General features: G+C 37.1%; 1 protein-coding gene across 1 annotated transcript in view; it reads left to right on the forward strand.

The window, feature by feature from the left end:
• The window catches only part of LOC123645694 (histone-arginine methyltransferase CARM1-like), a 93307-nt gene that overhangs the window by 37087 nt on the left and 32047 nt on the right, over positions 1 to 24173 (forward strand). Inside the window, 2 exon segments of the mRNA XM_045562131.1 lie at positions 19658 to 19743; positions 19745 to 19830. Of these exon segments, the coding sequence (XP_045418087.1) occupies positions 19658 to 19743; positions 19745 to 19830 (172 nt within the window).

The raw sequence follows: 24173 nt of genomic DNA on the forward strand, positions 1-24173 counted from the left end.
CTACACACTTAGTTAGGTGAAAGTAAAGTTGCAATAAACAGGCAAGAGGTTACCTGCAAATGAAGTAAGTCAATGACAAAAACTGTTTAGTATTAAACCTAGAAGTGGTACTTGTTACTCAGGAATAAGGCTATATCTGCAAGACCATAACTATAGAGCTATAATGTGAAAAATTCTGCAGTACGTATGTTCTGAGTGCTATTATGTCCCCGGCTTGGTGCTAGGAGGTATTTTAGAAGAATGAGACACAGCCTCTATCTTGGAGAAACGTTCCACTCCAACCAGATCCCGATAGCTCCGTATATGCAGATTATGTCAAGGAAGGATCAGGACAAATTGACTGAATTTTTCACTTTTCCTCCTGATGCCTTGACAGCCTCTTTCTCACACTTACTGAATGATGTTTTTAATTCATGTGCTCGAGGCAGCACGCTCTGCATTGCAGCTGTGCACAGTTTGTTTGAAAGGGCTTTCACGGCAAGGCCAAAGGCAGGAAGCATACTGCCGTGATACCTTGATGAATGGACCCCTTGGGAAAGAAGTGCCTTTATAATGAAGTCACAAAAGAAATCTTCATAAATCCTCCGAAGCCCAGCGGCTTGCATATGTGAGTGCAACTAAAATACTTCTGAAACGACCAAAGGTAAATAAGGCCAATACTAGGCAGAATTTTTATAAATCTGACTGTTATGTCTCCTGGCACCATTCCGGTAGTCATCTCCCCGTACACAGCCACACATGCATGCACACATACATGCATGAACAGGCATGTGCACACACCCACTGGGTCCATCACTGCTGTGAACCCTGCCCCACTTCCAGCTCCCAATGTCTCCTGCTTTTCTAATCAAAACAGGGAAAAAGAAATAATTGTCACTTTCTCTTGGTGATTGATCAACTGGGTTACTCTTGTGTTAATGAATTTGACCTTTTCCATCAGTGTTGCATTGGTAGGTCTTGAACTCTATCTGTGCTAGATGACAGCTTCTGAAAGGAGAGTGGAGGGGGTCTGGAATCGTACTTAACCCTGTTGTGACAACAGTCTCGAAGGTGAAACCGATTTCAGTCTGTTTAGCAAGCGTGGGTGACAGTGAGGTGGGATCTGTCTCTCCTTGAGCCCCCTACTTCTCAGAACCTTAATTAGCAGGGGGCCTTTCCCCAGCACTGGCTTCTAGAAGGGCCCTGGCTCTTGATCTTTGCTTCGTTCCAGAAGCTGCTTCGGTGGCAGGAGGGTCCACTAGAAAATGGCCCTCTCCCTTCCTTTCCTTTATCACCTGTGTGTTAGTCTGCCAGGTCTGCGTCACAAAGTCCCACAGGCTGGGTGGCTTCAACGACAGGAATTGGCTTTCTCGCAGTTCTGGAGGCTGGAAGTCCGAGATTAAGGCGCCAACAGGAGGGGTTTCTTCAGAGGCCTCTCTCCTTGGCTTGCAGGTGGCTTTACTCTGCCTGTGTCTTCACACGGTCTTTTCTCTGTACCTGCCTCTTCTTATAAGAACACCGGTCATAGTGACTTGGGGCCCACCCTAATGCCTTCATTTTAACTTAATTACCTCTTTAAAGACCTTGTCTCCAAATACAGCCACATTCTGAGGTACTGGGGGCTAGGACTTCAACATAGGAATTTTGGGGGCACGCAATTCAACCCGTAACAGCCTGCCTCCCTCCCCTCACCCCGACTGGTGCCCCGGCCCCATCACCTCCTCTAACTGCCTGGTCCAGGGCAGATTTGACTGACCAGGCCCCTAGCTGCCAGGCGGAAGCCAGAGGGAAGAGCTAAAGGGTCCCCCCCACAAAAAGTCAAGGGACAAAGCCAAGAAAACTTCCAACTCGGCAGGCTTGAGGTGGTCCTTGGGAGCTAAGGTTTGGATATAAGGAGTGAGGCAGCCAGAGAGAAACAGAATGAGAGCCACAAGTCAAATGACAAAAGAGGCTCCAGCATATGGCTACTTTCTAGCTGTTTGGGGCATAAGAACCTGAGGTAGACTGGGCATTAACCCAGCCTTGCACGATTTATTCAAAATCTGGGCATTCCCATCCTCGGCTTGCTGTCTCTAGTTGGTGATTCTGTGACATTCCATACCTGGCTTTCTCTGTTCAAAACCCTCTCTCTCCACATTGTTACCTGGTGAGCTCATGGTCCTTCCAGATTTTACTAACGTGGCACTTCTGATGTAAAGTCTTCCTAACTCAGTGTATTTTAATTTAGCTGTTCAGAGATCCAACAAATTTATTAAGTTCCACGAGAATAGAGACATGTCTTTGCACTTTTTAAGCACCCACATTTGTAAATTCTCAACAAATGCTTACCCAATGAATATTTTTTGAATTATATAGATCAAAATCTTTTTTTGAGCTTTGTTTATCTGTCCCTTCATTTGTCTCTCATGTTCTGCCTCATGTGTAGGGAAGTGTGTGGTATGTAGCTCAATGCCTTAAGTGATATAAGCAGTTTGATGGAAATGATTATGAATGCAAACTCTGCCAGCTGGCTGCTCGGACTTGAATTCTGACTTCACTGTGTATGGGCTGGGTGACTGTTTCAGTTTGCTAGGACTGGCACGTCAAAGTCCCACAAACTGAGTGACTTACACAGGAATTTACCGCATTGCAATTCAGGAGCTTGGAAGTCTGAGATCAAGGTGTCAGCAAGGTTGGTTCCTTGAGAGGTCTCTGAAAGAGAATCTGTTCCATGCCTTGCTCCCAACTCCTGCTGGTTTGCTGGAATCTTTGACATTCCTCGGCTTCTGCTGCACCCTGCTAATCTCTGCTTTTATCCTCTCACGGTGTGCTCCTTGTGTGCATGTCTAGCTCTGCATTTCCCCCTTTTGCAAGGACACAGTCATATTGGATTTAGGGGCCCACCCTACCACTGTATGACTTCACCAATTACATCTGCAACAACTCTATTTCCAAAGAAGGCCCCATTCTGAGGTCCTGGGGGTTAGGACTTCAACATACAAATTTGAGGGGTGGGGCACAGTTCAACCCAATAGCAGTGACCGTTGGCAAATTACCTAGTTTCAGTTCCCACATTACTAAAATAGAATAATAATATAGCCTACCTTATGAGATGGTTGTACGATTAAGTGAATTGATATATGTAAAGCACTTAAGATAGTCCATGGTGTAAGTAACCCCTGCATTGTCATCAGCTGTTATTTTTGGTGGGTATATATCTGTCACCTTCACTAACCTATTGTAGGTGGGGAGGGTGGGAACAGTACTTGGTCACATGCATTAATACAGTGGTATCATATCACACGTAGTACAACACATAAGCAGAACACTTTGTGCCTGGTACATAATCTTTGAACTGAACTGGTTAAACTAAACATGAGGCAGAGATAATTCAGAGTGATACTGGGGCTGGAATTGAAAGTCTGTCTGCATTTGTGAGATAGTGTATTTGGTAGATAGGGCTTTATCATGCCATTCGTGTAGTTAGATCCCAAAGGCTTGCCCTGGGAGGAATTTGAAACCCCTCCTCTTTTTGGTCTCTCCCTGAGGTTTCCTGGCTTTCTTAGAAATGCTCTGGAAGTTTGGTATTACATATGCAAATGCCGTTTGGTCTTCAGGTAAAGAGAGAGCATTCAGCCTGAGCATCTTACGTTATTGGTATAATTGAATGCTGCAGTTCTGTGATTCTCCACTCAGTTGCGATATTATCAGTGCAAGGCAGGATAAAGAAAGGAAGAGCAATGTGATATTTCTTCCTCAGAGGCTTGGGTGGGCCATCTGGCAATCTTTAAATCTGGGTGCCAGATTGAATAACATGCTTTGGGTGACTTTTTAAATGTATTATTCAGGGGAGATGTTGTTTTAACCTCTGTGCTTCACACGACTTCCTAGCTGATGGAAATCTTTTCTCTCCTTTGCTTGAAAATTATGTGGAACACAGCCCAGTAGAGACTAATAAATCAGCATGAGAATTCCTCAGCTGGTCTGAAGAGCAACTAATGATGGAAAAGGTGGTTGCATTAATCTACATAAAGCAAGGACAAGGAAACAATGTGCAGTTGTTCATTGAGCAAATATATGAGGTGCGATCTGGTTCCTTACTATTATAGCAACTCAGACTCTCCTCTTGTTCTGACAGTGAGTGGTGGAGGTCATCTCCACAGGGGAGGACAAGTGGGAGGATGAGAAAATCCGCGCATGGGGCACAGTGCCTTTAGCTTCTAGCCTTGACTGAGTTGCTCATTCATTTTTTGAAATGGAGAAGTCATGGATCTCAGTTTCCTCTTTTGTGCAATAAAGTCATTGAACTATGACTGTGTTCTTTGTGGTCCTGTCCATGCTTCCACTTCACCCCATTGTATAAACCTATAGACACTCAGTTTTCTGTCTCCAAGCTACAGAGTTAACTTCACTCTAGTTTCTGACAGCCCACCATTTCATTACTCTCTTGGAGTTCAGTGCCAATCTGTATCTTCTAGATTGTATTGTCTTAAACTGCACTCAAGGCTTGAATGAGACCCTGATCTTGCTTTATAAGTGAATCATATGAAACAAGAGACAAGTGCAGTCAACCCTGTTTCTTAGTCTGAGAAATTATCTTAATGGCTTGGGAAAGAAGTATTTCCACGTGCAAGACTGAAGACTATTCGTCATCATTATGCGTGCACGTCTTTGTAAAGTCTTGGCATAAAACGCCAATTGAGAGAAGGGAACACAAAAAGTGAAAAGCACCCCGGACCTCTCCTTTAACTCAGAGCTTCTTCACAGGAGGTCTGAGGTCCCTGATAACTGACTGAAACAAGGGAGGAACTTCCAGAAATACATCAGCTGGTCACTTCTCTACCAGACCTTGTTGAAACGCTTTGAGGTGGTAGCAAGTCAGTTAAAGCACTTACTGGATGGTGATGAAATTATCTTTGGCACATTTAACTGAAGCAACATATTGTCTTCGTCACCTTGGAAGAAAGATGCTTTGTAAGGGTGAAGTGATCTGGGTCACTCTGCCCAAATCGTGACCGGATCTTTCTCTAAAGCAAGAAGGAATGTGGCTGTGGAACGAGTTCTGGAACCTCAGTCTTGCTGAACACCCCCTGTAACCTAAGGGAGGTGGCATGGAGAAGGACGTGCACTCACCGAGACCCAGACTCTAAGAGGCAGAGATTTGTAAGACTTGCAGTAAGTGTATTTTTACTCAGACCTAGTTTCTTGCCAGAGCCTTACTGCCCCAGTGTGTTTATTCTATTAATCCCTCATTACATTCACTTCATCACGGAGTTCCGTGTGAACTAACACTTTTCTTTAGATTGTTTCTTGGTTATCATGAAATATTTCCATCCATTCTTAACACTGCTTGTTTGACCTTTCAGAAACAAGATTTTTTTCACGAGCAGCTTTCTCAGACTAGGCACTCTTTTTCTCAAGAAGGACACAGAGAAAAAAATTTCAGAATGCCTTGGCTACATTTTTGTGGTGTATGCATTTTATCAGCCCTCACTGTGGAGGAGTGATTCCATTTACTTAGCTGCTGTCTCATCAAAGCTCTGTGGAACTGGCTGCAGATTGGGTTCTGGATATTCTCAAATCACTGGTTGCCCTTAAAGCCAGGGATGGGCTAATTAGCTGAATTTTCACATTTGAGGAGAAACCATTTAAGAAGATGAAACAGTTGAGGTTTGATAAAACCAAGGATGGTTTTTATATTCATATAATATTTGGTGGAAAGTAAAATCCAAATAATCCCAACTCCTTCATATTTGAACTGTTGAAATATTGATTTGTCAGAATTATTTCATAGACATATATTTCATATTTCCAACAAAGTACCTTACTTTGTTTTGGCCTATAACCAGTTTACTTACATTATTTTTATAACTTCTAAACCAACAAAGTCAAGCATATAATTTGATAGTCATTTAAATTATTGAAAGCTCTAACTTCAACTAGCCCTTTGGTGAAAATTTTAAAATTACTTTTGCTATTAAAGAACCCAGTTAAGAGCTTCTTTAGTGACCCATTACCATAAAGAAACTGAGAAACCTCAATAGAATTAATCAATTTGAGTTTCAGTTTTCCTATCTATAAATTGAAGAAAATAATAATGCCCCTCTCACAGTGTTGTGGGTACACATGAGAAAATAAAGGGAACACATTTTGTGAACGGTAAAAGTCTAATGTCATCGTTGATTTTACCAAAAGCAAAGCCACTAACTATAAACATAACTAAAGTCTAATGTTATTGATTTTATCAAAAAGCAAAGCCACCATAATATAATCACATAACTGTATGATCATATAACCTAACTATACCTATAGTTAATAATTATATAACTATATACTGTTGATTTATCTGCCCAGAGGGGGCAAATCAGAAGTTAATTGATATGCTAATAATTAGCATTTCTCTAAAACAAATTATGCTGGAGACTTGCAGTCCTCTGACTCCTAAAAATTGCTATTGGATGGAAAAAAAGTCTCCAGTGGGGAAATTTATACATTTGTATCAAAGGGCCAGGGGATGTAGGTAGAAGAGGAGTCTCTTCCCTCTTCCACACCAGTCCTCTAGCACTGCATGCTCTCTTGGAGCCCACAAGTAACCCAGCAAAAGGGTAGAAATTGGTCTGAGTTCTCAAACCACATGGTTCTGTTATGACTGTCATGGTTAAGAGGCCCGTTTGGCTAGATAAGACACCGAACATTTGTCTGTTTGTTCAGCTGCATCCAACAGAAACTCAGATTAACACTGGCTTAAACACACAAAGGATTTTTTATCTCTTGTAAAAGAAGTCTGAAGGAGGGAGCCCAAGCTACTGTTGCAGCCCCACAAAATTCATAAAGCCCCAGGCTCTTCTGACACCATCCTTGTACGATATATGGCTAACAACGTGAAGGTCACCTTAAGGTTCAAGATAGCTGCTGGAGCTTCAGTCAACAAATCCATGTTCCTGGCAAAAGGAGGGAGAAAGAGAGGACTCAAAAATGACTTTCCCTAGCTCTTTCTCCCCTTTTAAGGAAACTTCCTGGATGTCCTCCCAAAAAATATATGCTTAAGTCTCATGGGCTAGAAAGGACTACGTAGTCACACTTAAGGCAGGATGGGAATGAAATATTTTAGTTGGTGCATTGTTTCCGCCAGTAATATAGTCATTGTATTAACAAGTTAAAAGGCAAGAATGGACATTGGATGGGCAAGTAGCAGCTGGCACGTGGGTATAAAGTAGTTTGGATTCTCTGGGTAAAAGGGAGAACCTATGGTCAATGAGAATTGCTGCTGGGTGGCATGACCAACCACCTACGTGCACACTCCCACTGCTGCTGAAAAATGATCACTAATAGCCTGGCTCACCTACCATAAGAAAAAAGAAGGAATAGTAGCTAGCATCTGTTGTGTGTTTAACTATTTGCCAAACAACATGTAATCACTTTATGTGCATTATTTTATTAAAAGTCGCAGGACAATCCATAAAGTAGGTGTTAAAACTATTCTTATTTTACATAGTTAGGAACCGAGGCTCTAAGATTAATTAACTTAACCAATATTACTAGGAAGTGTGGAAGCAGACACTTGAACTCAGGTCTTTAGTCTCAGAAGCAAGTACTCAACCACTATATCATAAACACACACAAAAAAATTTAGGATGGGCAGGACACGGACAATGTATATAACCTGAGCTTTTGTACTGCCATGAAGAGCTGAAATAAAAAAAAAAAATTAGGAAAAAGGGAGAGGAAAAGAGTCATGAAGAGGTAACAGAATAAAGTAAATAAATTTGCCCTCTATTGGACAGTAAGTTGATTTCCAATGACCTTTACATCTCTTTGTGCCCAAATGTGCCCATCAATTAGCTCCCAATTATTGGACAAGCATGTGGTGTTTATTTTTTCATTCCTGAGATACTTCACTTAGGATAATGGTCTCCAGTGCCATCCAAGTTGCTACAAAATACATTATTTCGTCCCTTTTTTGGCTGAGTAGTACTCCGTGGTATACGTTTACTACATTTTCTTAATCCACTCATGATTTGATGGGCACTTAGATTGATCTCACATCTTTGCAATTGTGAATTGTACTGCAATAAACATTGCAGTGCAGGTATCTTTTTGATATCCACTAGCAGGATTGCTGGGTCAAATGGTAAGTCTGCATTTATTTCTTTGCAGAATCTCCATACTGTTTTCCTTAGAGGTTGTACTAATTTGCAATCCCACCAACAGTATATAAGCGTTCCTTTCTCTCTACATCCATGCCACCATCTATTGTTTTTTAACTTTGTAATAATGACCATTCTGACAGGAATAAGGTGCTATCTCATTGTGGTTTTAATTTACACTTCCCTGATGGTTAGTGATGTTGAGCATTTCTTTATATATCTGTTGGCCATTTGTCTATCTTCTGTTGAAAAACTTCTGTTCATGTCTTTTGCCCACTTTTTAATGGGGTTGTTTGTTTTACTCTTGCTGATTTGTTTGAGTTCTTTGTAGATTCTGGATAGTAGCCCTGTATCAGATGTATAGTTTGCAAATATTTTCTCCCATTCTGTAGATTGTCTGTTCACTCTTTTGATTATTTCTTTTGCTGTGCAGAAGCCTTTAAATTTAATCAAGTCCCATTTATTTATTTTTGTTGTTGCCTTTGGGGTTTTAGTCATAAATTCTTTGTCTAGCCTGATGTCCAGCAGAATTTCTTCCTACATTTTCTTCTAGAACTTTTATTGTTTTATGCCTTACATTTAAGTCTTTTATCCATCTTGAATTAATTTTTGTATATGGTGAGAGATAGCAGTCTGTTTCATTCTTCTGCATGTGGCTATCCAGTTTTCCCAGCACCACTCATTGAATAGGGCTTCCTTTCCCCCATGTATGTTGTTGTCTGCTTTGTCAAAGGTCAGTTGGCTGTAGGTAGATGGTTTTATTTAATTAATTTATTTATTTACTATTTCAGAATATTATGGGGGTACAAACATTTTGGTTACATATGATGCCTTTGCTTCGCCCAAGCCAGGGTTACAAGCTTGCCCTTCCCCCACACAATGTGCACCGCATCCATTAGTTGTGAATTTACTTACCACCCCCCTCCCACCTGACCAGCGCCCACTGAATATTACTTCCATGTGAGCACCTTAGTGTTGATCAGTTAGTGCCAATTTGATGACGAATACATGTGGTGCTTGTTTTTCCATTCTTGAGATACCTCACTTCAGAGGATGGGCTCAAGCTCTATCCAGGATAATATAAGAGGTGCTAGTTCACCATTGTTTTTTGTAGTTGAGTAGTATTCTGTGGTATAAATATACCACATTTTATCAATCCATTCCTATATCCATGGGCACTTGGGTTGTTTTCACATCTTTGTAATTGTGAATTGTGTTTCCATAAAAATTCGAGTGCAGATGTTTTAATTATAGAATGTCTTTTGTTCCTTTGGGTAGATGCCTTGTAGTGGGATTGCTGGATCAAATGGTATTTCTATTTTTAGTTCTTTGAGATGTCTCCAAATTATTTCCCACAAGGGTTGTAATAATTTGCAGGCCCAGAAGCAGTGTAAGAGTGTTCCTATTTCTCCACATCCATGCCAGTATTTGTTGTTTTGGGACTTTTTGATAAAGGCCATTGTCACTAGAGTTAGATGATATCTCATTGTGGTTTTGATTTGCATTTCCCTAATGATTAGCGATGTTAACGCTTTTTTATATGTTTACTGGCCATTATTCTGTCTTCTTTTAAAAAGTTTCAGTTCATGTCCTTTGCCTACTTTTTGATGGGGTTGTTTGATTATTTCTTGTTAATTTTCTTAAGTTCTATACAGATTCTTGTTATCAGCCCTTTATTGGATGTGTAGCATGCAAATATTTTCTGCCATTCTGTAGGTTCTCTATTTTCTCTAATGATAGTTTCTTTTCTGTGTAGAAGCTTTTTAATTTGATCAGGTCCCATTTACTTATTTTTGTTGCTGCTGTGATTGCTTTGGGGGTCTTTGTCATAAGTTCTTTGCCTAGGCCAATGTCCGTAAGAGTTTTCCCAACATTTTCTTCTAGAATTCTTAAGGTTTCATGCCTTAGGTTTAAGTCTGTTATCCATCATGAGTGGATTTTTTGTGAGAGTGAGAGGTAGGGATCTAGTTTTAATCTTCTGCATGTGGTTATTCAGTTTTCCCAGCACCATTTATTGAATAGGGATTCTTTTCTGCAATATATGTTTTTGTCTGCTTTGTCAAAGATTAGAAGACAATATGAGAGTGGTTTTATATCTGGGTTCTCAGTCCCGTTCCAAAAGTCTGTATCTCTGGTCTTGTGCCAGTAACATGCTATTTTGGTTACTATAACCTTGTAGTAAAACTTGAAGTCTTGTATACTGATGCCTCCCAATTTTTTCTTTTTGCTTAAGATTGCTTTGGCTGTATGAGGTCTTTTCTGGTTCCATACAAAGCGTAAAATTATTGTTTCTAGATCTGTAAAGAATGATGACGGTATTTTTGATAGGGATTGCATTAATTCTGGAGATCACTTTAAGTAGTATGGACATTTTTATCTGTCATGAATATAGACACAAAAATCCTCAACAAAGCCTTATAGCAAATGAAATCCAACAGCACATCAAAAAAATAATTCATCATGACCAGGTGGGCTTTATCCCAGAGACACAAGGATGGTTCAACATATGCAAATCTATAAATGCAATTCACCACATAAATAAAAGCAAAAACAAATATCATATGATTCTCTCAATAGACACAGAAAAAGCATTTGACAAAATCCAGCACAGTTTTATGATAAAAACTCTTAACAAAATAGGCATAGATGGGACATACCTTAAAATTATTAAGGTCATATTTGATAAAGCCACAGCCAACATTATACTGAACAGGGAAAAATTGAAAGCATTCCCACTCAGGACTGGAACCAGACAAGGTTGCTCACTATCTCCACTTCTATTCAACATAGTGCTGGGAGTCCTTGCGAGAGTGATCAAACAAGAGAGGGAAAATAAGGGTGTCCAAATGGGGGCAGAAGAAGTCAAACTCTCACTCTTTGCTGACAATAAGATATTATATCTAGAAAATCCCAAGGATTCAATCAAGAGACTCCTGGAATTGATAAATGAATTCAGTAAAATCCCTGAATGCAAAATCAATGCACAGAAATCAGTGGCATTCATATACACCAATAACAGTCAAGCTGAAAATCAAATCAAAGACATAACACCTTTCACAATAGCATCAAAAAAAAGTAAATATTTAGGAATATATTTAATGAAGGAGGTGAGAGACCCATATAGGGAAAACTATGAAACACTGAGAAAAGAAATTATAGAAGATGTAAACACATGGAATACCCTACCATGCTCACAGATTGGTAGATTGTTTTGTATCTGGGTTCTCTATTTTATTCCATTGGTCTATGTCTCCATTTTTGTGCCAGTACCATGTTGTTTGTGTTACTATAGCATTGTAGTATGGTTTGAAGTCTTCTAACGTAATGCCACCAGATTTGTTCTTTTTGCTTAAGATTACTTTTGCTATTTGGGCTCTTTTCTGGTTCCAAATGAAGCATAGAATTATTTTTTCTAGATCTGTGAAATATGATCTTGGTATTTTGATGGGGATTGTGTTGAATGTGTAAATTGCTTTGGGTAGTATGAACATTTTAACAATGTTGATTCTACAGATCCATGATCATGAGAAGTTTTTCCATTTGTTTGTGTCACCTGTGATTTCTTTCACCACTGTTTTGTAGTTCTTCTTGTAGAGATCTTTGACCTCCTTGGTTAAGTATATTCCTCATACTCATGAAGCAGAGTGGATAGTTTTAAAAATTACTTAGTCCGGGGAATGATTTATTTCTACTATCTATTTAATTATTATGTCCATGTCAACTTGACTATTATTTCATGGTTTCTGTCTCTTTGAATTTGCTCTACATTCTCAGATTTCCTCAGATTTACCTTACAGATCACTGTCTTAGCCCTTAAGCTTTGACTGTTCACCAACTGAATTATATATTCTCATGTTCAGAAATCATATTCTTAATTTTATAGCAACTTATTTTCATTTTATGGGTATAAAATCTCTCCTATTCTCTAACATTAGTAATTTTTAAAAAATAGTTATGTTCCATTTCCCTTGGAATGATTTGTTCTTATTTGTTAATCTCCAGCTTTCTCTTTCATGGTATTTGTTTTCTTCCAATGTCTGGAAGGCCTTGGTCACTGATTCTTGGTTGACGAATGCAGTCTGGGTTGCTCAGTATAGATAGTTAGTGTGGGTCTGCCTTCCTAATAGGCCTTTCCCTTAAGAGGGAGAGCTGACCAAAGCTTTTGCCTAAATCGGGAGGATATGTTGATGGGTAAGTTTCTCTGGAAAGTACACGAATGCATAGCTCCCTGGTAGCCTAGGGACCTTCACTACTGCCAAAATAAGACTAAATAAGAGTTTTATTCTCAGGAATGGAACTTTGGGTGGCACTGTCTCATGGTTTTCTCCCTTCAGAGTCTGAAATTGGAATCCAAAGTTACCCCAAGCCCTTTTCTCTTTATCTTTCTGGTTTCAGTATCCACACTAGGATTTCTCCTGAGGCATATCACTAAAAAAAGCAGTGCTAAGAAATTTAGCCAGGGGACAAAAGTCAGTGATATCGGCCTCCACACATTCCATATATCCAAGGGAGGAGGTAGAGGACTTGTCAGCCCAGATGATGGTCCCATGGGCTTCTGCTCTTGGCATTTTTTGACTAACAATTTTAACATTACTCCCAAATTCTCTTTCAAGGAATCTTCCTTAGCTCTTATATTTAGGGATTCAGAATACTATGTTTTCTTCATCAATTCAATCCAATTTGGTTTCTGTTTTTAGAGTTCCCTCAAATTTTCTCCTCCCTTGAGAAAATTTTAATGTACATGCATGTTAAGGTTTCTTTCTGATTTATATCATTTCCTGTACTTCTGTGGAATCTCAGAGATGAGAGGAGGCAGATATATTTGCTTAGATCTCTGCTTTTATAGATATTTTTCTTTAAAAAATTGCTTTGCTGCTTTTGTAAAGATAGTACCTTATTATAAAAAAGTTAAGCAATTCAGAATCTAACAAAAGAAAAAAAATTTTAAACCACCTATAATAATCATCACTGATATTGGGTGAACAGCATTCTAGACATTTTTCTATGCAAATATATAGAGAAAAGAATAGCTAAAGAAAATTACATTTAGGAAAATTATCTCTGGTATTTTAAATAAAAAGTATTAAGTTAGAACAAATTAAATGGAATTTAACAGAAGGGAAAGAGACCTAAATAAAAGAAGAGAAATTGCTAAACTTTGAATAAATGCTTCTTCACCCAAAGATAAATGACTTCCTAAAAGATTCCTCTAAAGTTATGGAAAACATTGAGAAATTGGAATCATTATTTTTTTCTTCTTATGATAAAAATGTATTCACTCGTGTGAAAGAGATGAAGTCATCAACACTCTCCTAGCTCCCTTTCCTGCCTTCCCTTTCATTAGCTATAAATTGTTTTTTACATTGTCAAGGTGTCATGTATTTCCCATTGAAATATCACCAAATATAATCCAACTTCATGGAATTGTTTAGTATTTGTTCCATAATTAAATGGATTAATTTCTAGCCATCAGTCTTTTTGTTATAGCTTATTATCCATTTATTTATTTAGATTCATCTCTTAATTATGTGGATTTTTTTACTTTTTGGTAAAGCATTTTTTGAAGAAGGGCTTATGTGTGCTATATACCCTGAGTTCTTTCATGATGATAATGTCTTTATACTAAATAATACCTTCTCTGGATTTAATCTTTTTTTGGCCAGACTTTTGTTTTTTAAATATTATAGGCATTGTGTTATTGCCTTCTTAAAATGAATGTGACAATAGAGGAGTCTGATGCCAGCCTGATTTTCTTTTAGTTTTTAGCTGATTTATTTTTCTGCCTGGGTGCCCAAGGAATTCATTCTTTATTCTTTAAATCCAAAATCTTCAGCAGGATATACAGCCACATTACTATAGTTGTATGAAATTTTCCTATGACCTTTATGTATTTTTTTTCTGTCAGCAAATTTAGTTTTTTATTGGATGAAAAGTTTCTTTCACTATATCTTTGAGTGGTTTTTCTATTTTATTTTTCTATACTTCTGAGATATTAACTATATGCTATTTTGTTTTAATCTGTATTCTATATCTATTAGCTTCTTTCTGATTTCAGAAATCAGTTTGCCTTTTTAAAATCTGCATGTATATGATTATCTCAAACTTTTCTATAAATATTAATAGCACAATTTTAAAATTTCTATTATGAAATATTGATACATACAAAAAGGAGTATACATATAAAGGATAAAGAATAATACCTAAATGAACACCCATATCCCCACAATCCAACCTAAGAACAAGAAGAATATAACTATATATTAAAATCCCTATATGCCTTTACCAGATTCTATGCTCCTCCCTTCATTCCTAAAATTTACTAAAATTTGAGTTTTATGTTTACTGTAAGAATTTTACAAAATAATTAAGTATCCCAAATGGTATAGTTTATTTTTGAATACATTTGGCAATTTTTATAAAAGGAATCATACTACATATTCTTTAGCAACCTGTTTTTTCCCCTTTAAAATTCTGCTTGTGAAATTTATGTTAACACATATGCCTTTAGTTTTCTCTCACTGTTGAATAGTATTCACAGTATGGATATACTAGCATTTACATATTCATTTCCCTGTCAATAGTTACTTCCAGTTTATTTTAAATTTTTTGTTTCTATCAATATTATTATATATATTGTAGTACATGTTATCTAGTGCACATGTTCAAATATTTCTCTAGAATGTATATTTCTAAGGGACAATATCTCTAAATTATAAGTGCATCTTCAACTTTACTGAATAATGCCAAATGGTTAGAAATAATTTAAGTGTAATAAGTTCTCTACCTGAATAATGGTTTTGTATTATTCTGTAATTATGTTTCTTTGCTTCTTGATTTCTTTCCTTGAGTATGAAATCTTTTAATCTCAGTTCCATTGCTTTATCATATATTCTTTAAGTCCTTGTTTTATTTAATCTATATTATCTTTGATTTATATATTCCTATACACTTTCTCATTTGATTTGATCCTTGAAATAACATTGAAATATAGGTACTATTATTCCCATTTTATAGGCAAAGAAATGGACTTCTGAGAAATTATGTGTCTTATCCACAGTCTCATAGCTAATAAGTGAAGGATCCAAAATTAACACCCAGGTCTTTCACCTCCAAAATTTTTGCTCTTTCCATTGATTTAAGACAGACTGTAAATAAGTGCTCTGTTGTATAGTACAACCCCTAAGACTAATTAAACTTCCAAACTGAAGAGAAACAAACAATACATTGATAACACATGTAACTTAATGAAGACCCTCCAAAATGAGACAAGAACAGCAACATACCAGGTGAAATTACTGCCCTGTTCTATCTTGGAACTTATCCTGGTACCTGAAAGGATACATTGTCCTGCCACCACCACCTAGAGAGAGAGAGAGAGAGTGTGTGTGTGTGTGTGTGTGTGTGTGTGTGTGTGTGTGTGTGTTTAAGCAGCTGATACAAGTGACAGTACTATTGACATAGACTTTGGAAATCCAATTAAATAATAAGAAAGCAGAATTAAAACAAGAATATGTTGGGGGTTTGCTTGTACCTTGATGGAATCTGGGGAGAAGAGCCTTTATTTGGAATTTCTCTCCATCTTGAACTGTTGGAGAAGGACCAGGTCATACAGGGAAAACCTGGGCAGCAATGAATGTGGTGGGTGGTGGGAGCCTTCCTCTGTGTTACGGGCCCTTTCCAGCACTTGGAGGGACATACTGAAGCCCATGTGTGCCTGGAAAGGATCTCTCTACTGAGTTGCAGTTTGGGAAGAATGGCACATGAAGTGATAGGCTAGCAAAAAATGATCTGTACTGAGATTGTTATAAACCAAAGATGAAGGGAGGCAGCAAGATTGACTCAAGCAATAGTCTTATATCTGAAATTAGCTGTTCTTGTGTATTAGTCAGCATTATTGCTGCTTGAGTTTATGTCCTTTTCAAATATCTCTGTTCAGGAATTGTAATCAAACCTAGGATTATCAAAGAACTATTTTCATTGTTTCCTAAAGATTGATCTGTGGGAGATAATTATATATTCAATGAAAAAACTGCAAAATATTCAGATAAGTTTGTATGTCTTTGATTTAACCAAGCCAACTGTTTTCTTCAGAATTCCTCAAAGCTATTAATATGCTAATGGACTCTATGAATTTGTAAGACTGATCAGTATTATAAAGAAATTCCATACTATTTGAATCATGAAGCCCTTATATTCAAGGACTCTTGGAACATACTTTGAGAAAATTTGCTTTCTTTTAATCATAAAATGTTAGAACTAGAAGGAGCCTTAAAACAACTCCAGTTTTAAATCCTGATTTTGCAAGGAGGGAAACTAAAATTTGGAGAGTTTAAGTGACTTCCCCAAGGTCACACAGCTCTTTGGTGATAAAAGTAGAACTAGAATCCATGTCTTCAGATTCCTGATCTAGTGCTCTTCGAAACTGATCAAAGACAGATGAAGTCATAAGATACAATGACCTGCTGACAGGCCCATTTACTCACTTCTAGGCGTGTGGTATGACCACCTTTACCAGCAATTGCACTTCTTACAGCTCATAAAATCCTCTCTTTGAAACATGATTTCTCTGATCTCCCTGTGGGTTCAAGAGTCTAGAATATTCTTCATCAATTCTGTATATAAGGCCTTACACTCACCTAAATCTCCCATTCATATTGATCCCTCCAGCAAAATTTACAGAGAAAATCTTCCCTTCCAACATCCTGTTCCATATTGATAGGTCCATATTGATAGGTCTGTGGAAAGAAACAGGTTTATATACAGGGGTTATCTGGACAACCCCACACTTCATAAACAGAATTTAGAAAGGGCTTGAAATTTAGAAAGTGAACTACCTTTCTGGTAGGCAGTGGGGCAATGTGTATCAGAAACACTTAAAAGTTCCATACCCTTTAACTTTGAAGGAAACAGTGGGAAGTATATCCCCAGACTTAATTGCATTAATATACTATTGTAGGCCAGGTGCAGTGGCTCACGCCTGTAATCCCACCGCTCTGGGAGGCCAAGGCAGGAGCATCGCTTAAGGCCAGGAGTTTGAGACCAGCCTAGACAACAATCCTGTCTCTAAAAAACTAATAATAATAAAATTACTCAGGCATGGTGGTGCATGCCTGAAGTCCTAGCTACTTAGGAAGCTGAAGCAGGAGGATTGCTTGTGCCCAGGAGTTTGAGGTTACAGTGAGCTATGATTGTGCTGCTGTACTCTAGCCTAGGCAGCAGAGTGAGACCAGGTATCTTAAAAAAAATAAAATAATAAACAAAAAGAACACTATTTTGATAAAGAGAAATGTGAAATAACCTGAATGTTCAATAATAGAAATATCCAATAAATAAATCAACACACATCTATGGAATACTATACAGCCAATAAAATCATGTTGTAGAACAATTCATGGAAAGATGACTAAAACAGGGCTTCCCAATAAGTGAAATATTGATGCCCTTTGCTTTTATGGCAGCCAGTCATGGCCACAGTCCCCAGCTCAAATGTCTTGAACTGTAAGCAGCCTTTTCTTTCACCCAAGTATATCATAAAATTGGGGGGGGGGTTTAATGTGTATCATTACATTAAAAAAGTTCAGAAAACTGCTCTAAAACTTATTGTATGAATAAAAGATTATGGAACTATTATTACATTGAGATTTGAGATACACTCAATGTCTGTTAGGAAATAAACGCTGCCTACATCTGGATGATGGGAATACAAATGACTCTTATTTTCACGTTTTTGCTTATCTGAATTTCTTTTTTAGTGAAAAGTATCCTTTAATAAGAATAATGTGACAATAATTTTGATGATTATATAGCTCTTAATATGTTTTATTTTGTTTTATCCTCAAACCTATAAAGTAGTCACTGCCATTATTATTTTCATTATGTAAAATTTAAATTCCAATTTGAAAATGATAGGAGCTGGATAACTGATGTAGGCAGAAAGGAAAGATAGAAATGAGACATATCTGAAAGGTAGAAATAAGAAAATATGGCTAATTATCTGTGGGATCTAAGTATTCTGCCAAGACTTGAGGATTGTGGTACTAGTGACTAAAATAGAATCAGAAAAAACAATATTTTATAAAGATTTTAAAGGCAAAATTAGAAGGATGATTAGTTGTCAAGAAGCTAAGTTTGGCTGTTTACTTGTTGATATTGAGGAGATAACAAAGCATGTTAGTGGAAATGCCCAGGCAACTGTTGAAACTCAGATGAGAGAGCAAACCTAAAGGTATGGTTTGGACAGGCATTCACAATGGAGCCAGAGTTAGAGCTATGCAAATGGAGTGACTGTTCTGGGAAGAGAATTTGGAAAGAAAAGCAAGACACCAAAATCTTGAACCTTTAGGCCTTGTCTCCATAAAAGGCCAATGGATTGACTTCTATGAGTGGAACGATGACAGAATGGAGTTCAAAGAGTCCTTGTGCATGGATGACATGTTCAAATAGTTTTCTTTATTATTCTTCCTTAGATCAGAGATTACTTGCTTTTAAAAAATAAAGTTAACTAAAAAAGAGATTTAGTAAGCTTATAGGGCATGCATTGGTAAGCACCACCCTAGAAGATAGGATTAAATGGAAAAGATATCGTAGGCATTTAAAGAAGTGGTCAGAATCTGGAAGGTGCAACTGAATTGTGGCAAATGCACAGTATCTTGCATTTAGGATGAGGAAAGGAATAAAGCTACAAAAGTACAAATGGAAGACTCTGACCAGATATGAATGCCATGAGCAACGATCTAAAAGTCTCAGAGAGGAACAATTTCAAAAAGAATATGCTATATATATTTATGCTGGTGCAAATGTTCATTAGGAAATATTTTTTTCAGACAATACAGAGACATAAATGTAATAATTTGATCACCTTGTCATATTGGCATTAAGAAGACATACACTAGAAATAGAATAAATGTATTTCTCTTCAGGGTCCCTCTTTTAAGAGTTCAAAGTCATTAAATAGAATATAGAAGACATCAAGGAAAATGAATACATGACTATAAAAATGCACTACTAAAGAAAGGTTAGTAAACATGGTATTACTGATTTTTGAAATCAAGAGACTAGGGATAATTTAATAAGGATCAAGAACATTAATTTGTGGGAGATTGTTGTACAGAGTTGTTTGGCATCAGTATTGCAGACAGAACAATGGCAAATAAGCTGAAGTCATTAATAAAAAAGACAAGCCCCCTAAATGTAATTGTGCATGTATATACACACATACACGGACCACACACACTCACCTAAATACACATTTATATGTATGTTTGTATAAAGAGTCTGGAAGAGTATACATCAAAATATTAATAGTTATTATTTCTATGTAGTAAGATTATAGGTGTTTTATTTGTTTCTTATCTGTGTATTACTCTAAATTATCTATATTAAACATGCACTTTTTGTGCATTAAGAAAAATAAGTTATTTTTCTTTAGCATTGTTTCTAGAAACAAAATATTATTTCTTTCTCCTTTCTACCACATTCTCAACCCGATAAAACTGATTTTTCATAAGATTCTGAATAACATCAGTACTGGTACCCCATTTTATCTTTTTCAGGTGCTAGTGAAAAATAACCACCTTTCAGACAAGATCATTGTTTTGCCAGGAAAAACTGAAGAAATCTCACTTCCTGAGGCTGTAGATCATTTCCGAACCAATGGGATACATGCTGTTCAATGAAAGGATGCTGGAGAGTTACTTTCATTCCAAAAAATGGCTAAAATCAAATGGTAAGTTGGCCAATTCCTGGTTTAAAAAACAGGCTAACTTCTTTGTAAAGGTTTGCCACCTTCTTTCCCTAACGTTTGATTCTATACAGAAAAGAGAGACTATTTCTATTATATACAATTATTTGATTTTCTTATCTTATTCTTCCATAACAAATTAGATAGTTTCCAACCATAAGAACACCATGTGTGTTGCATATTATTCAATATGGTAGAGAAGGCCAGGTCAAGTTATGTTTTTGTCCTAGTTCTATCACTTTCTTCCATAACAAACTTGGGCTAGCACTTAACCTTTGGCTTTGCTTTCTTCATCCCTCCGATGACATATTATAATACATAATCTCTAAAGTCTGTTCAAATGTTGGCTTTCTAGAATGTGAGAAATTCTCTGGGGTCTGCTTGTTCTTTTTGACATATTCTTTTCCTACTGTATTTCTCTCCTTCCCTGTGATCACTACACATAGTTGAGATAATATCAAATCTAATATGCTTTTTGTGCTTACCAAGTGACTGCATCTGCTAAGCAATTTGAATAAATTACTCTGAGAAATCCTTACAAAGTCTGAATGATGAAGTCATTCAGTTTATGTGAGGGGTTAGGACTGAGGTTCTCAGGAATTTTGCAACCGTCCCTAGGGGACATTTGGCAATGTCTTGGAGACATTTTTGGTTGTCACAGTAGCAGTGCAGGGTGGAGTACTGGTATCTAGTGGATAGAAGGCAAGGATGCTGCAAAACATCCTTCAGTGCACAAGACAGTCCCCTATATCAAAGAATTGTCCAGTCCCAAATGTCAATAGCGCAAGATTGAGACATTATTATGATCCCCATTTTACAAAGAGAAAACTGAGACTCAATGGTGGAAAGTAACTTGGCAAGAACATACATCTACTAAGTGATGGCAGAGATTTGAACCTATCCTCTGTGACACTGAAGCTTACACTCAGAACTCGTGCACACACAGCAACTTTCCATTCTTCACTGCAGAGAGTAGACACATTGCAACAGCACATTTTCAGTTAACACACTGAAGGTAGCTGGCCAACTTTTGAAGTTGTATCTCTCATGAGAATTTCAGCTCCTTACCCCAATTTTATTTACCTTAAATTGCCAACCTTGTGGCTCCCTACCTTCATATTCCAATGAAGAGTGCAATTCATACACACCAACATGCATACACGTGAAGTTTAAAGTTTGTCTATAATTTCCTACATGCTTCAAAATTCAGAAATAGGCACTGAAAAATTCATGTAAATATAAGTAAGTAAGCTCAAGGAAAATATACCTAATGTCAAGAACTTCATTAGCAATCTTGCTATAAAACAGCTCAGGATGATCTTGGAAACCTTGTGTGCATGTGATAAAATTAAACTGTGAGGGATGAAAGTGAAGAAACAAACTAGCTTGGATGACTGCCTCAATACCCCCAAGAAGAATTGTTATGGGTTTTTTCCCCCTAATTTTCTTCAGATGGTTGGATGCTTTTATATGACGATTAACATGCATCTATTGAGCCTCTCCTAATCTGTGTATTTACACTTAATATCCGGGTGTCTTTTTTCCCCAGATATTTGGAATGGATATGACATTTTATGCCAGGCTATGTATCTTGAACTTGGCAAGTAGAAGTGAATACTGATTTAGCAGCTTTCTAGCCTATGTTCCTGAGGGAAGGGTGATTGATTTTTTTTCTAATTATTTTTATTTTCTATCAAAATAAGATACAATTTAAAACATCAAATAATAATAAAGAGGCTTATAGTGAAAAAGCAGCCTTCTGCTATACCTCTTCCTATTGTCAGACTGATTCCCAAAGGCAAGCACTTTCAACTCTATTTGTTGTTTCTTCTATTATTTACCTACATATTTCTATATAAAATTACCATATTGCTATTCTTGTCACTCTCTGCTTGAGAATCTAGTTGTCCTACATAGAAGCTCCTTCCCTGCTTGATGTACCCTCCCCATCCCCTTCTTCCCAATTAATTTATACATGTCCTCAATCGCTTATCCAAACCCTTGGGGCCAGACGCATTTCAGAACTCAGAATCTGGAGGACTTTAGAAAGTTAATACGATCATACACCATGTATTACTTAAGGCCCCCAGTGGGATCTGAGGCATCACTCTATAATGAAACACATTATATTTCTGCAACAAACATGTGAATATTGATACCAAGTAGAATGAATGAAGACTACAAATACAGTCATGTCAGTTCAGGTCAGGTTTTGCCATCAAAATCATGCTGCTATAAACTTATAAAAATCTTTTGCTTTTCAGAGATTTTTGGATTTCAGAATATAGGATAAGGGAATATGGACCCAGATCATTATTTGATTAAATTAGTGATCAATGTTTACATTATTGTGATGTAATGTCATGTGATTATTGTTCAATGCTGAATCAGATGGTATATGATTATGTATATTTTATCATATAATCTTTTGTTTTTCCTGGAGTTAATTGCCTTTTTTTTCATTAGCTTTCATATACTCATGGCTAAATGTTTCCACACTCCAGCAGATCTGACAGATGCCTATCAATATCTATTCCTCTGTGCCTCCCTTCTATTCTGTGGTCCTCTGGCCTCCTCTAGCGAACATGAACTGGCTGCTCTCCAGCCCTATTTCATGGCTGCCATAATTTGACTTCCATTTTTTTGTTTTCCTCCTTGATTTATAGCATCATTTCAGCAAAGGATATTCTCGAATAGCTTCTGGAAAAAGGGTGCTTCAGTAGTTACTTTTTGTTTAGTTCTTGTATTATTACTTGACTGGTTAAGAATTTAACTTAAAACAATTTTACTCTATATTTTTTAATTTTTTTTTTTTTTTTTTTGGTGGTGGTGGGATGGCTCCAGTCTTGCTATTGAGAAGTCCAAAGCCATTTCAACTCCTGATCCTTTAGAGTCACATAGTTTTTTCCTCCAGATACTTTCAGTATCTTCCCTCCAATGTTCTTGGTGTGAATCTTTTTAAAATTTTTTTGCTGGAGATTCAGTGAATACGTTTTCTTTGGCTCTTGGAATTTTTCTTGTATTTTACTTTTGATGATTTCCTCCTCTCCATTTCATCTCATATCCTTGGAATTCCTATTAGGTTGAGGCTCACAACATCATCCTCTGAAGCTTCCTAAATTTACACAAGCAGTGATCTATATTACTTTTCTAAGGTTGTTTAATATCCTTCTGTTAGAATAGGAGACTAGGAGACAGGACTCAGACAGGATGGGGGGGCCGGATTGCAGATTGGGTGCAGGTGTTAAAGTTAAACAACCCTCAAGCAGAAGCTAACTAGAGGAGCTGATAACCACAGGCAACAACCAGCTTCAACCAGTTGTCAGCTATCTCTGTCACCTTACATGAACTTTGGCTAATTGTAATATCATTTACATTGTGGTTTTAAAATTTCTCTGCCCTTGAAATCATCATGACAGTCTGAGACAACCATATAAAGTATGAAAATGGGAGGGAACCCAATTCTAGGAATTACTACTCGAATTCTTAGTAAAATCCAACCCCTTAGCCTTGAGTATTCCTCCACTCAGTTAGTAAGATTACAAAAGATCTAAAACCACTTCCCGTGGGGCAGCTGCTCTTTTTGAGCCTGCCTGCTCTCTTTCTCTTGATAGAATGTACTTTTGCTTTCAGTAAAAAAACTGCTTGCTCGGCTTCCATGGTGCGTCTTGAAATTCTTTTCTCCCAGTGATCACCAAGAACCTGGAAAAACCTCCACTCAGAGGTTTTCTATCTTGAAATTGAAAAACCACCAAACAATCATTATTGTTTTGATACTAACATCTGAGATTTGGATGAGACATATGAATGATGTTATAATCATGCTTTGCTTCTGACCTCCTTTGAAAATATTCTAAATAAAATGATATGTTTTAACAGACATGAGACCACATAGTTTAAGTATGAGGCACTATCACATTAGATTCAACTCCCTGGATTTTGCTCTTCCACTTATTAGCTCAGTGATCTTGGTCAAGTAACTGAAATTTCTCTGTTCCTTAGTTTTGTTGTTTATAAAACATGTATAATAATAGAACCCACTTTATGTTTTTATGAGGATTAAATGAATTAATGCATGGAAATCCCATTAAAAACTACATGGCAGAGTTAACATAATCAAGAAATTTTAGCTATTATTGTTGTCATTTTAATGACAGCATCTTTGGTTTCTTAGACTACCCTCACTTCTGAAATAGAGTAAATAGTTCATCTTTTTTATATGTAATTTAATAAATGGTTATAAAAAGATTATCCCTAAAATTATGAGTGTAATAAAGCTGATCATCAGGTCTACCTGCTCAAAAAGGTGTGCCAGTCTAGGTGCTCAT

Source organism: Lemur catta, chromosome 10 (assembly GCF_020740605.2).
Source record: "Lemur catta isolate mLemCat1 chromosome 10, mLemCat1.pri, whole genome shotgun sequence".
Lineage (NCBI taxonomy): Eukaryota > Metazoa > Chordata > Mammalia > Primates > Lemuridae > Lemur > Lemur catta.